At 37.1% G+C, this 13,874-nt stretch overlaps 1 protein-coding gene across 1 annotated transcript; it reads left to right on the top strand.

Annotated features, from left to right (window-relative positions):
• Positions 1 to 751: 751 nt before the first annotated feature.
• LOC139864675 (ubiquitin carboxyl-terminal hydrolase 24-like) lies at positions 752 to 7,554 on the top strand. Its single transcript, XM_071853249.1, has 7 exons — positions 752 to 939; positions 2,008 to 2,643; positions 3,374 to 3,561; positions 3,671 to 3,927; positions 4,649 to 4,794; positions 5,753 to 5,929; positions 7,128 to 7,554. Exons 1-7 carry the CDS (start codon positions 925 to 927, stop codon positions 7,317 to 7,319), a joined length of 1,611 nt encoding a protein of 536 aa, XP_071709350.1. The 5' UTR covers positions 752 to 924; the 3' UTR covers positions 7,320 to 7,554.
• The last annotated feature ends 6,320 nt before the right edge of the window (positions 7,555 to 13,874 follow it).

Below are 13,874 nucleotides of genomic sequence, written 5' to 3'. Positions count from 1 at the left end.
TGTTTAATTGTGTTAATCTTTATAGTTTATAAAAGAATGTTACATTTTAGTTTTACAATCATATTAACTAATTAAATTATATTTGAATATAATTTTTTAAATTATAGGCAATTAAATTTTGCGAATTTGTTAGCTTTTAATGGGGTTTTTAAGACGCAAGCGATATAGGTGCAGCCGTATAGGTAATAAGTAATATTAAAATTAAGGGTGTGTTTGAATGAAACTAGCTGGAGCTTATAGCTGAAGTTTATAGCTGAAGCTGGAGCTTAAAATTTTAAATTGTCAGCTGGAGTTTATTATTTTTTATAAGTGTTTGATAAACTAGCTGGATAAATTCCACTTTTTTCATATGCTAGTCACAAGGAGTTTAATTTATTCAGAGCTTATGATTTTTATAAACTCTGCTTTTTATGTTTACTAAACGAAGCTTATAACTTACAATTTACTAAAATTATAAGCTAAAACTTTTACAAATAAATTCCTAGTGTGTCGAACACTTTTTTGGTAAACTCGTCAAAATAATACTACTCCGTAATTTTTTTTTTTAAAAATTTTTTTTGTTACAGTTTAAATTGGGACTGCGTTAGTATAATATTCTTTCCACTACTTAACCCTGGACACCCAATTTCTCTCCTTGGCCACCACTACACCCTCGAGTATTGCCCCTTTTTCTTCGATCGTTTCACTCCAAAATTTCTTTTACACAAAGTGACAAAAACCCTAATTCTCCCCATCACATTTTTCTCAATAATCGTTCATCACTTTATTTATACATAATAATTTGCCCTTACATTCATATGTCTCCCGTTGATGTGGTGCTCCATCATCATTTTCTCTGTTCATCCGTTCAACGGCAGTCTTCTGTTGCGCAACATTATGTTCTCAACTTATTCAGCTTCTTATTGACGCTTTCATCTCATCAAGATGACTGAACACAACGTAATTCATTTTTTTTGTTTTTTATTTTTATATTTTCCGTATATTATTACTACTAATTGTGTATGTTATCAGTTTAACCTCTGTTTATATTACTATATTTTACTGTTTATTGTTGATGTTTTGGTACCTGAGTTTGAAAATTGCTTGATTTGTTAATATTTTAAGCTTATGCTAATGATATAATATGCTGTCAGTGCTAAAATCTCTTTATATTATATGTTTTGCTACTTGAGCTAAGAAAATTTATTGATTGATTGAAATGAAAGTTTGTTTTACTAATTTTGTATGTTATCAGTGTTAATCTCTGTTTACATCACTAAGAATTGACTATTTTTGTTGATGTTATGATACTTGAGTTTAGGAGTTCTTTGATTGAGTGAAATGTTAAGCTTATTTTACTTATTTGTTTGTTATTAGTGTTAATCATCTGTCTATATCAATGTAATTATCCCTGTTTTTGTTGAAGTTTTGATAATTGAGTTTTGTAAGTGTTTGATTGATTAAAAATTTAGTGTATCTGAATAAAACTCGGTGTTATCAGTGTTAACTTCCGTCCATATCACTCTGAAGTTACTGTATATGTTGATGTTTCGATACTTGAGTTTTGAAATCGTTTGGTAGATGTTTAGTTACGTTATCATTGTTAAATTTTGTTTCTATCACTCTGAATTCGCTGGTTTTTGCTGATCTTTTGATGCTTGAGTTTTGGAATTTTTTGTTTGATTGAGATGTAAAGTTTATTTGGTTTAAGTTTAACCTTATGTTAGTAATCGTTTCTATCTGTATGTAATTTGTATGTTTCAATTGTAAGTTTATTATCTCACTATGAATTACTGATTTTCTTGATGTGTATATACGTAAATGATTGAATTTTGTACGGTTTTGGACTATGTTAAAGTGTCCACTTTGTTATATGTGCATGTTCTACCCCGTCGAAGGAAGATTTTGGACCTTACTGATACGTGTATCTAAAGCCTGACTAATCACTTGTACTTATGTATATATTTTCCTACCTTTGTTATTCATATGTAAACTTGTCCTTAGTTATATCATGTTCATTACTCTCAGGTGTTAGTGTTCGGGTCATTTACTGAGGATGAGATAAAATCCCTAAATATTACCCCAAATGAGAATGAGAACGATGTACAGTTTATGTTTGGTTCTGTGGACTCTGCAACACTGAGATCTGTGGGCTTCATTAACAACAAACCAAATGAAATTAAAATATCCAAAGATCACCAACCATCAAAGCTGTTAAAGAAAAGGGAGGCTGATGAGATTGTTCATCCCAATGCAAAAGATTCACAAAATCTTGTGTCGGTTGAACACCAAAATGGAAATATCTGCGATTCAAGTTCTATTTCATTTAGCAATGGAATGAAATTACAGGAACAAATAGATGCAGAACTACCAGTATCATTCGTACCCGAAAGTGTTGGTGGCATTGAAGATATGACTGTATCATCATCGAATAAAGAACAAGTAGCTTTTGTGAGGTCTTATGAAGCTATGGGCTTGAATGATACTCAAAATAGTATTTTGACTGCATCGAATGGTCAACATACAGCTTTAACCGAGTTACTGCCTCGAGGCTTAGTCAACCCAGGAAATTTGTGCTTTCTGAATGCAACTCTTCAGGCAATTCTTGCTTGTTCTCCTTTTGTACATCTCTTGCAGGAGCTAAGAACACGCAATATACCCCAGGTATTATACAACTCCCATGTTATTATTGTGAATACAAGGCAAGAATCAAACTGAGCTCAAGTTTGAGTTGGCCATCTTAGGCTCCTGTTGCATTCTTGAACTCGGATCAAAGGGAGATTTAAGCGCGTTTTGAGAGCTGAAATTGCTTTAAAATGTTTATTAAAAGCCATTTTTTTGTTAGCAAGCTTGATTGCATTAAATTCTAGAGATTGATATACTTCTAGTAGGACGAGTTCAAGTTGATCTATAGCTTGAATGAACTGGTAACGGCTCATTTGCAACACTAACATATATAAAAGAAAGAGGTCCTTAGTATTTTTACTCAAATGTACGTGGTCTAGCGGGGGTTCTCCCATGACTGTTTTGACCCTTTACATGAGGTTTGAGCTCGAGACCTCTTGTGAAAATATCATGACTCCAACCACTAGGTTATCTTGAGATAATTAGTGCGAATATATATACATTTATGTTTACACATGTATATATTGACATGTTCATTACACAGAACTTGATAGATTCGAGTTGGGACTTGGAAGTTATATAAGCTAGGCCCATTGTGCGTTTTCACTTTTTTTTCGTACTTGAATGGACTAAAGTCGTGAGTAAATTGATTAAGTCGCAACACATTTAGAACCCTACTTGTGATCAAGATGCGAATGAAAGTCATTAAGCGATGTTTGTGTGTGGTGCACTATTGAACTTCTGCTGATTGTGTTTTTCTTCTTTTCAGATTGGCTACCCAACTTTACGTGCGTTTGTTGACTTTATATCTGGATTTGACATGCCATCTGACATCCACTCAAAGAAAAAAGATGACATTATTCTGAAAACTGGGAATCCTTTACGACCTGTCATGTTTGAATCTGTTCTGAACAACTTCTCCCCAGATATGCCAAATAGCTTTTTAGGAAGACCAAGGTTTGTCTCTTGCAACTTTCGATAGCTTCAGGATAAGATATAATATATAGCTACAATATTTCACGAATGCATTGTATATATATCTGGTGCTAAATTGAAGTTTTTTCAGGCAAGAGGATGCCCAAGAGTTTCTAAGTTTTTTGATGCATCAAATGCATGATGAATTGCTGAAATTCGAAGGAGGACTTCCCCTTGTTAATGGCGGTAAAGTTTCATTAGTTTCATCAGTGAGTGATGAAGATGGGGATAGTTGGGAGACGGTTGGCCCAAGGAACAAAACTGCAATTACCAGAACACAGAGCTTTATTCCATCTAAGTTGAGTAAGATTTTTGGCGGACAACTGAAAAGTGTTGTGAAGGCAAGAGGTAAGTTAGTTCTTAGGTACTCCTAGAATCTAGATTATGTTCATTTCTGGTCATAAAGTGTAGATGAGGGCCTTTACACTTTTATACCTTTCCATTCTGACCCAACACACACACACACACACACACACACACTAGATACATAGATGTATGAGGGTGTCTTTGTTTGTATATCTGCCTTTGTGCTCATATGTATAGTGGAATTACTAGAAGTTTTAGTGCTCAAAGTATGTTTGCTTCCAGAACACAGTCTGTTTTAGTTGAAGTTCAATGCTAAATTTGACCAGCAAAGTATACTTCACCATAGTTATCTTGGTTCATTTATATTTTATGAAATGAGTTTACAAAGCTGAGAGAAAAAGTTTTTTTCTTGATTTGATTATTTCAATTTTGCTGAAAATGTTGACAATTGTTACAATCCATTTTTCTTCCAGTAAATCATTGTAATAGATGTTACCACTGGTTGTTGATTACAATTCGTAAGTTCTTACTAACATATTTATTTAAAAGTGTCATCACAACTTCTAATGAAAACTAATATTGTGACTTAAAAGGGGATCATTGAACTAATTCTTCCCTTATCTCTCCATTACCCTATATTTTGTACATCTCGATTTATTATAAACATCTGACTTTAGGAGCTTAGATGTAGAAGTGATGTAATTCTCTAGAATGCAATTCTTGGTTTCTGCAGTATGACTTTTTATAATCTGAATATAAACAGGTAACAAAGCCTCTGCTACTATTCAACCATTTCTCCTGCTCCACCTCAATATATGTCCAGAGCCTGTCCGCACGATAGAGGATGCACTGCACATTTTTTCTGCATCAGAGACGCTTGAAGGGTATCGTGCATCATCAGCAGGAAAGGTACCATTTATACTTGGCATGTTGTGTACAATAGATGATGCATTCCTTCTTCAAACATACGTGTACCAGTTTTAGACAATAGGGTTGACACTTGACGGTATACTGGAAGTAGTAAGCTCTCGTATGAGTTGCTTCTTCCAAAAAAACTCCCATCTCCATTTAGTAGCTAGAGTCTATACTGCAAACGTTTTATGAGGCATAAGTGTCGCTGTTATTGCTTTTACATTTTGTTATATTGGCTTTTAAACCATTAAAGCTGCATCTTTTTGGCTTTTCAAACACCAGTTCTCTTTTAAGAAGTTGCTTAGAAGCGTATCTGCAAATCGTAAAAGTCTAAAAAGTAGAATCACATAGCACATGCTTGTCTTAAACGAGCTTTGTAGTGTGTTGGGTAACTGCAGTAGAAAGCCAATTGAAAGCTCTCATGGTGGTGGAAAGGGTTGCTTGGGCTAACTGATTCATATTTCATTTTTTTATATTGGGGACTAGGATCGTTTAATTGATATGCATATATTAATGACTGGCTTGATTCCATATAGATGGCTTAATTTTACCAGTGAAAATTCATTGGCTTATACTACTTATAGTGGATGTGATTGTGTTGCCCTATTATTAAACCTTAACAATCACGAACAAAATCTGAAATCAGATGAAACTTGAGCCGAAAGGTTAGAAATAATGGAATCAGAACGATCTGAATCAACCAGTTTGTTGTTTAGTTATTTAGATTGCTTCTGTTTCATACCACTGTATCGTATAACGAATGCTAACTTCAGGCTATATAGGTACAAATTTTGAAAGATAAAACTTCCTTTTCAGGTTTGGAAATTAAAAGTCACTTATAGCCTGGCCTTGTTTGATTCATTGTTACTCTGGACCTAATTTGCATACCCTTAATTGTTAGCACTGTCTTTTGCTGGTGACATAATTCTAAATGAATTGTTCATTGCATGATCAGGCTGAGTTGGTAAGTGCGAGCAAATCTGTGAAGGTTCTAGAACTTCCCGAAATTTTGATATTGCATTTAATGCGCTTTAGCTATGGAAGCCAAGGAAGTGCTAAATTATCCAAACCTGTTTACTTCCCTCTTGAGCTGGTTCTTAACCGGGACCTGCTTGTTCTGTCAACAGCAGAGGTAACATGAATACACGATTCTTTTATATTTTGCTATTCTTTTATTTAAAAAAAATACAAAGTTATATAGAAATCTACAGCTACTGGCTTGATTATTTGCATCACTTTCAAGTTATAAACTTACTATTCTTCCATAGTGTGCTTTAATTTTTTCTTCATGTTTAATGAATCCTTCCTTCACTTACTATTGGGTCGATTGGCTTGGGTTTTATATCTCATCACTTTCTGAATCATTTCATTATCAAGATACGTAATCTTTATACTAATCGTGATGAACAAAATTATTTTTAATTTTATTTAAATAAAATTGGATTATAGTGCTTGCGGACCTATTGTAGCTAACCTGGTTACTTGTACTAAATTTGACCGATTAACCTGAACTGTTACCTCACCCACCATCTTTTCAGCTCTACATGATCTCCAATGGTAAGTTTTTCGAGTGTTATAATTAAATGCATTAATTAATTACGTTAATAGGAAAGACAATGGCAAAAGTTTAATTCTTTCAAACCAATAGGTAAAATCTCTACACTATTTTTCTATATTAATATAATGCATTTTAATGGTTTTTGTGCTTTAAGATTGGTTTAACCATTTGAGCAGAAAGCTCGTATAAAAACTATTAAAAGATGTACAGTTGGAGATGCTCTAACAAAAGAGTCTTACCACATGTAATGGTACAATTCTTTGAATGCCTTAAGGAATTTTGACTATTAGTAGTTCTTAAATTAAATACCCATTAATTTAAATTTGAAAATGGTGGATCATATGGAGAGAAAACAATGGTATCATTAAGGTAATTTTTAGCAACACTTTAGGGGAAGCCCAAATTTACTTTCAAATAATGACTCGAAAAGATATTGCATACAAAATACAGGGTCACAGAGTACAACTGCTTCATTTATATTCTCTGAACATTTATGCTACCTTCTTACCAAAACTTTGTATCTGATAAAACATATTACAACTCTGACAAACTGAGAATGAGCTGACCTTGGTGCCATAGTTATCAATAAAGGTGGCAAATTGGGTTGGGAGGTTGTATTAGACTTATGAACATTCAGCACATTTGACCCCTTCATAAGCAGATCTTCACTCTTTTATATTTAACTAACCCGTTAAATATGACCCAAATCGGTCCATTTATGAGTACTTTTATCCAACTTCTTTGTTTCTCACGCTAATATAATCGTATACAGGGTCGTAAGTATGAGCTTGTAGCAACAGTAACTCATCACGGTAGGGAACCATCAAAGGGTCATTACACTGCTGACGTCTTGCATCATCCTAGCGGCAAGTGGCTACGTTATGACGACGCCTCAGTTGTCGCTATTTCTACCAACAAGGTGCTTCATGATCAAGCTTATGTTCTCTTCTACAAGCAGCTGTAGGTTTGTTTGTACTTAGTATTATTCTATATAGGGCTTTATAAATTTATGGTAAAAGTTAGTCGGTTCATATAATTATCGCAATCTAAAAGGGCAAATACTCGGTCTCACTTTTTGGAAAAATCTTGTGTTAGTTGCCATAGAAACAGAGAGAGATCTTGAAAGGTAAAAGTGATTTAGATATGCTACTCCTCTACAGGGGATATGATTTAACCATATTACCATCTGTCTTTTTATAGTTTGTGTTCTCTCTTTATTATTATTATATTATTAATATCATAACTTATAACTTATTTTCAGGAAATAATGAAAATTACATAATGTAGCCTTGGAAATTATTTTTGCTAAACACCCCTGAAGTAAGAACTAGCATCTGTTTAGGGGCGTTTGTTGTCCAGTTCATTAGAACCATACTGGTCCCTGGTCAGTGTTACAAATAATTTACTATGTTAAGATTACACCAATTAGTTTAAAGTTGATATCCGAAGTCACATCCACAAGTTACATAAGATGCGGGTTGCTATTGTTTGCTCATTTGTATTATTTTTAAGAAACTTTGATTAAACTGCCAATATCTTGATTTCTGACACTGTTTGAACAAACTTTCATGTTCATTTTAACCATTGAAATGTATTTGATGATGACAATGTAGATGGAATTAGGATGACCAAGTTAAGATTTTCAATAGATGTTGCCATTTTTGTTTCTTTTTCTTGTGGAGTTAAATTTGTAAAAGCTAATAAATTTAGTTCTGATGTCCTTTCATAAATTAATAATACTCCGTAATATCCAAGTGCATAGCTCAAATTGGTTAGTTTGGAACTCCAACCCCGCCCAAGACCCGCCACCACTTCCATCCAAACGCTTCTGTAACCCTAAAGCTGCACAAAACGATAACACTCATCTTTCAGAAAAAGCCGCAACAAAGAAATTCAAAGGAATCACCCGAAGCACATATATGTACAATCTCTAATAGTCAATAATCGAAAATCAAGCTCAGTCACTGGAAAACCATAAAAATCCAGTTCAGTGGCCAACTAAGTTGTTGGAATCCAGTTAAAACATTCTATCCTCTGACTTCATGATTTATCTGAGTTACAAAAACTAAATCTTTAAGGGGTTGCCATCTTTGTTAAGTAACCAAGTAACATACATATATATCAGTGTCTCTTTGTCCTCATATATATTATGTCTTCAATAAATAGCGTCTTAAAATGCAGTAATACATTCATATTTCATAGATCGGTAGGCATAAACAATAAATTTTAAATTGCTTGCAATTTTAAATTTTAAATTTTAATAAATAAATCTAACTTTTAAAATGATTTCATTAAAATAATCATGTATTCACGTTTTAAGGTGCATGAACAATCACGTATAAGAAGACTAACATAATAAATAGTTATATATATATGCCGTGTTTAAAATATCTTATCACGACAGTGCTTAATCGTGTTTTCTAAACAAAATTTGAGCTTTAATAATAAATTATTAGAGCTAGATAGTTTGAGTGGTAAAAACAGTAATTTCTTGCAAAAGCATGGATAGTTTGAATATTGGTAATTTAGAGACTGAAAAATCATCAAAGCTTGGCTTGACTGGTATGAGGTGAGATCTAATTTGGATACTGTCAACCCATGTTCGATTCTCACTCCAAACATGAAGTTTACAACCTTTGATGGTACTACCAACATCAATGCGATTTGGAAAGGTCTCTGAAAGAGTTTTCCCAACATTCGATGGTACTACCAACATCGCCGAATTGAGTTTCCTCCTAACGCGTGTGTGGATGACAAATGAGAGCATCCGATGTCAATATCGCCTTCCAAAAAAAAAAATTAGAGACTGAAAATTCAACGCTTTTGACGAAATGTTAGTGGAGAAATGAAATGATGCAGAGAAAGATGCTCTTTGACGTAAATTTAGAAATTGCTCGAAAAACTTTATTATTTTCATTTAGATTTTGTGAATTTTTTGTTCATTTATACAGTCAAACTTGTTATAAATTATAAATAAATGTAACACTATTGAAATACGCGATGTAGTGAGTTTTTTTGAGTTTTTAACTACTAATTTCAGTTGTTAGTGTAATTTTTTGTGTGACACCCAATTTTTTTTTTTGTAACACCGTCTAATAGATTTTTTTTTAGAGAAATTCTATGCTGACAAAAATTATACTAAAAATATTCTACAAACTGGGTGTTCATCTGAGTAGGAAACTCACCCCACTAAACCAATTAACTTCTCTCCTTTAATATTTCCCCTTTTATCGCCCAACTTCCTTTTCAAATACAGAAACTCTTCCTCCAAAAATAACACTTGTTTGCATCGGTATCTCTTTCCGAAGTATATTATTCTGTCAAAAATCGTGAAGAACTTGAAGAGATAAATAACCAACCGATCCATTTTAAGTAAATAATCATTTGATGATTCAATATAAATACCAACTTTACGAGTCTAACATGGATTCGAGAGTGACCCAAGTTCGAGTCTAACAACTAACAACTAACCTTGCCTTTCAAAAAAAAAATAATACCAACTTTACGATGACTGAGCCAATTATGAAGATATATACGAATACGAATTTAATTTTTCAGCCAATTACATCATGATTTATTCTACTTCTCACCTTTATCAAGAATCAAGGTGAACAAATGGCCTGCTCGGTGTACGAATGACTTGCTCGAGGAACGAATGGCCTCCTCGGGGAACGACTGATTTGGTCGGTGCACGAATGACCCCTTCGTTGCACGAATGCCCGCTCGGTGCATGAATGACCCTCTTGATGAATGAATGACCCGCTTGGTGCACGAATGAACCTCTTGACGCATGAATTGACCGCTCGGTGCACGAATGACCCGCTAGGTACACGAGCGCTCAGTGAACCAATGGCATGTTCTTGATTTTGACTCAGCTAGTTATGGAGTGATGAATACAATTTAAGTACTCAACATGTCATACTCCCTAGTATTCAACAACTAAAAAAGCATGTCTTATGTGCATTATAAGTTGTGTTCTTTTACTTTAGACCATAAAATTCGTATCGGAAACTTGAGAGATTCATAACTTTTACAGGACATTAACTACAACTCAAAAGGTGATCATGCATGTTTTCACCATAGGGTTTAACATGTCTGCTCAATACGTTGGTGGGGTTTAAGGATCTTAGAACAAGGCTCTCCGGTCCGGCTACCGTGATTAACCCTGGCCGACATGATGATGTCGGCGGGGTGGCCAAGTGGTTAAGTCCACCTTCGATAGCAGTCGCTGATCAGAAGGCCCCAAATAAGTTTGTAGGTGCTAGCTTAATGAAGAACTAACCTGTTAACCTTGAAGAGACGGAGAACAATGCTTAATTACGTAAGACGTGTGACAGATGGTAGTTACGTAATGTGATGATCCCTAGAATGATAGTTAGGGTTTGTATATATAGGCAAACCCTAATTCTAGAACCATCCGAGATCTTGGCAATCCTTTCCATAACAAACTCCCCGAATCACGGATGTAATTATGGAAAAGATATTTACTTGTTAGCCAAGCAATCGCTGTACCGAAAACAAAGGCATCAGATACAAATCCGCATACCGCATAGCGCACACAAGCACACGCATACGCACACTATTACGCGCCCGCATACATATGAGGTGCGCATGCGGGTTGCGGTATCATTATGTCCCCCCAGTTTGATGTTATATGACGCAAGACACATGACATCAAACTATTAAGCGGAAAAAACAAGAAAACCGCAAGCATTCAATGTTCCGCGTGCGTTTCGAGGTCATTTAATGCCTGTCACTGTCGCAGAAACTCATTCGGCTGACAAGACATAAAGTGGCAGTTGGCAGGCGCGTGTCATCCACGCGCTCATAGGTAACCATACCCAACTGACATCCACGCGCGCACTTAAAATGCCACCCGTTGATCGCGTAACACGTGTACAGCCAGGATGAAACCTTGTTACCCCAAGACTTCCAATCCACACTATAAATAGACTCCCTTCACCTTCATTTCTACTCTCCTGCCATTTGCTTCTCCAATACGCTGCCTTTGTCAATTCCGATCAAATCTTGAATACTCCGGCCTACTCCCGAAGGTTAGTAATTCTCCAAACACTCAATAGAAAATGACTAAGGCTAGCGAGACTTATGTAGATAGTGTAGAGTCCATTATAGAGCAGAGGCACATTGATTCGTTAGTGAAACAATACCCGCCGCTAGCACAGTACAATCCGGTGCCACCGTTGCCTAACCAACGTGCTCATTCACCACCAGAAAAGAAGGTAGCCATATACGAGCATGCGTTTAAGCATGGTAATTTTAGGGTGCCCCTGTCAGATTTCTTTCTAGGCGTTTTAGATCACTTCGGCGTAGGGTTAGGGCAACTACACCCGTATGCGATAGGAATGATTGTGCTGTTTGAAATGTGGTGCGCTGCACTTAACAAGGTCCCCTTAGTGAAGGTCTTCTACCATTTATACCGTCTAGCCAACCACCACAAATCGTGGTTTACCTTCTTCGCCCGTCAAAATTTCATAAAAACCCCCAAATCGAATGCGGGTCAATGGAAAGAAACTTTCTTTTTCATTGACCAAACTGTTGTTGCGGCCAGTTTTCCGCAAACTCTTATCTGGTGCGAAAATATGGCAAAGGATGTGAATAAAACCCCCACCCTTGATGACGACGAAAGAAAGCTGTTGGCAGAGTGTGCCAACGCACAACTGGTGCACCGTTCGTATGGAAATGTGATGCTGCGGTTAGGAAACATATCCGCGCATTGGCCATGGAAGAACCTGCGTCCGGTCATAGTCGCACCGAATGGCAAGGGTAGGAATAGTACAAATGCATATAAATATAAAACCACTAGCGCATTCGTACAGGTTCTAATATTGCGTACATGTTTGTAGAGATGAAGATGAAGAAAGTGCTCACCGCGGAGGACATTGCGGCCATTTCATTCCGCAAGCAAAATGTCAATGAGCTGCTTGAGCAGGAAAAGACCGGTGAGAATGAGGAACCAACACCTGCCACCTCGGGCAACAAACGCAAAGCTGCCGACACTGCCCAAGCCAAGCAGAAAAAGAAGAAGCTTACTCCCAAACAGGCGGAGGACATGCGGAACGACAACTTTGTCCCCGTCGACCCGGCATCCGCAGATCTCCTTCCTCCTATCACCGGTAAGCATCTCTTTCCAACATCTTACGATTTACCTCGTGCTAACTAGTTACTAATTTGCAGAGCATACTGAGGAGACGCATCACACCCCACCGCGAGTCAATCCGGAGCTCGAAGCTACCGCCGAGTCTAAAGACAAGACGATACACCTTGACTCCGAGTCTACACCAACCCCGCCACACGGTAGCTTCCGTTTGGCAAACTTGGCGCAGCTCACCCAGTCATCGGCGGAAAATGCCGCAGAGCAATCCGCCTTCCTTCAACAAATCTTCCCGGCTGAGTTCCGCAACCAACTAGCCGCACTGCCGTTTAATCAAGCGCACAACGCTTTTATCCAAAACGGCCACGTCTTTTTTGGCATGTTTGCGGATCAAGCCCGCCGGTCCACTAACTTATATCAAGTGGCCGTGCGTAAAGAAACAGAGCTAGGACTGCTGCAAGTGGGCGTCGACCAGGTCAAAAAAGACAGGGATGCCGCAGAGGAGGCGCGCAAAACGGCGAAGGCGACTGCGGCAGAAACAAAAACTGCCCTGATTGAGGAGAGGAAGAAAAACCGCGAGCTGGTTGGTGCAGTTGACCAAGCTAAGGGTGAGACGGAGCGTCTGCGGGTAGAGCTGGAAAGGGTGAACAGGGAGAAGGATGACGCGGTGACTTGCCGTGAATTGGCAGAAGCGGACTTAACAAAACTTCGCACCGCTCTTCCTACCATTGCGCAGAAGGTGATGGATTCCGGGCCAGTATCCGACAATTTTAACGCCTACGTTGATGCGGTGAAGGACCACGAAATCAACAAGGCAGTGCTGGAGGTGATTCAAGCTTGCGGTCTGACACCGCCGTACCCTGACATCGTACAAAAGAAGCTAAAGGAGGGTACGGTCGCGGTGGTAATGGAGGCGGAAGAAGCCATCACAACCATCCCAATCCCTCTGATCAATGCTTTTGCTGCGGACCCGACTATGTCGGTTGACGGGTTCCTCAAGGAGGATTATTAGTGTTAGCTTGTATTTGTTTGCGCCGCAAGTCCTGTGTTCAGGAAGGAAATTGTAAATACAATTTTTGGGCCCTAAGTCCCGTGTTGGGCAGGCACTTGAAACGATTTATTTGTAATAACATTATATTATACATTATTGTGTTATGCATGCGTTATCTATTAATTGTTTATATATCGCGAATCAAAACCAAAGATGAACCGCATGCCTATGCGCACAGTTAACCAAAACTCATGCGCATACGCAGGTACTGCGTAAAATAAACCAACATTTTAGCAATTTTACCTTAAACAACTTAGACTCAAAAGCTACTGCGTTATTGCTTTGTCATGTGCTAGAGGTGTACTTTAGCTGTATGGTAAGCAACACAAATAAAAACAAACCAATGCATTTATGCT

This window comes from Rutidosis leptorrhynchoides, chromosome 1 (genome assembly GCF_046630445.1).
Source record: "Rutidosis leptorrhynchoides isolate AG116_Rl617_1_P2 chromosome 1, CSIRO_AGI_Rlap_v1, whole genome shotgun sequence".
Taxonomy (NCBI): Eukaryota; Viridiplantae; Streptophyta; class Magnoliopsida; order Asterales; family Asteraceae; genus Rutidosis; species Rutidosis leptorrhynchoides.
The sequence above is the reverse complement of the archived record's forward strand: the minus strand, read 5'-3'. Positions and strand labels throughout refer to the sequence as shown.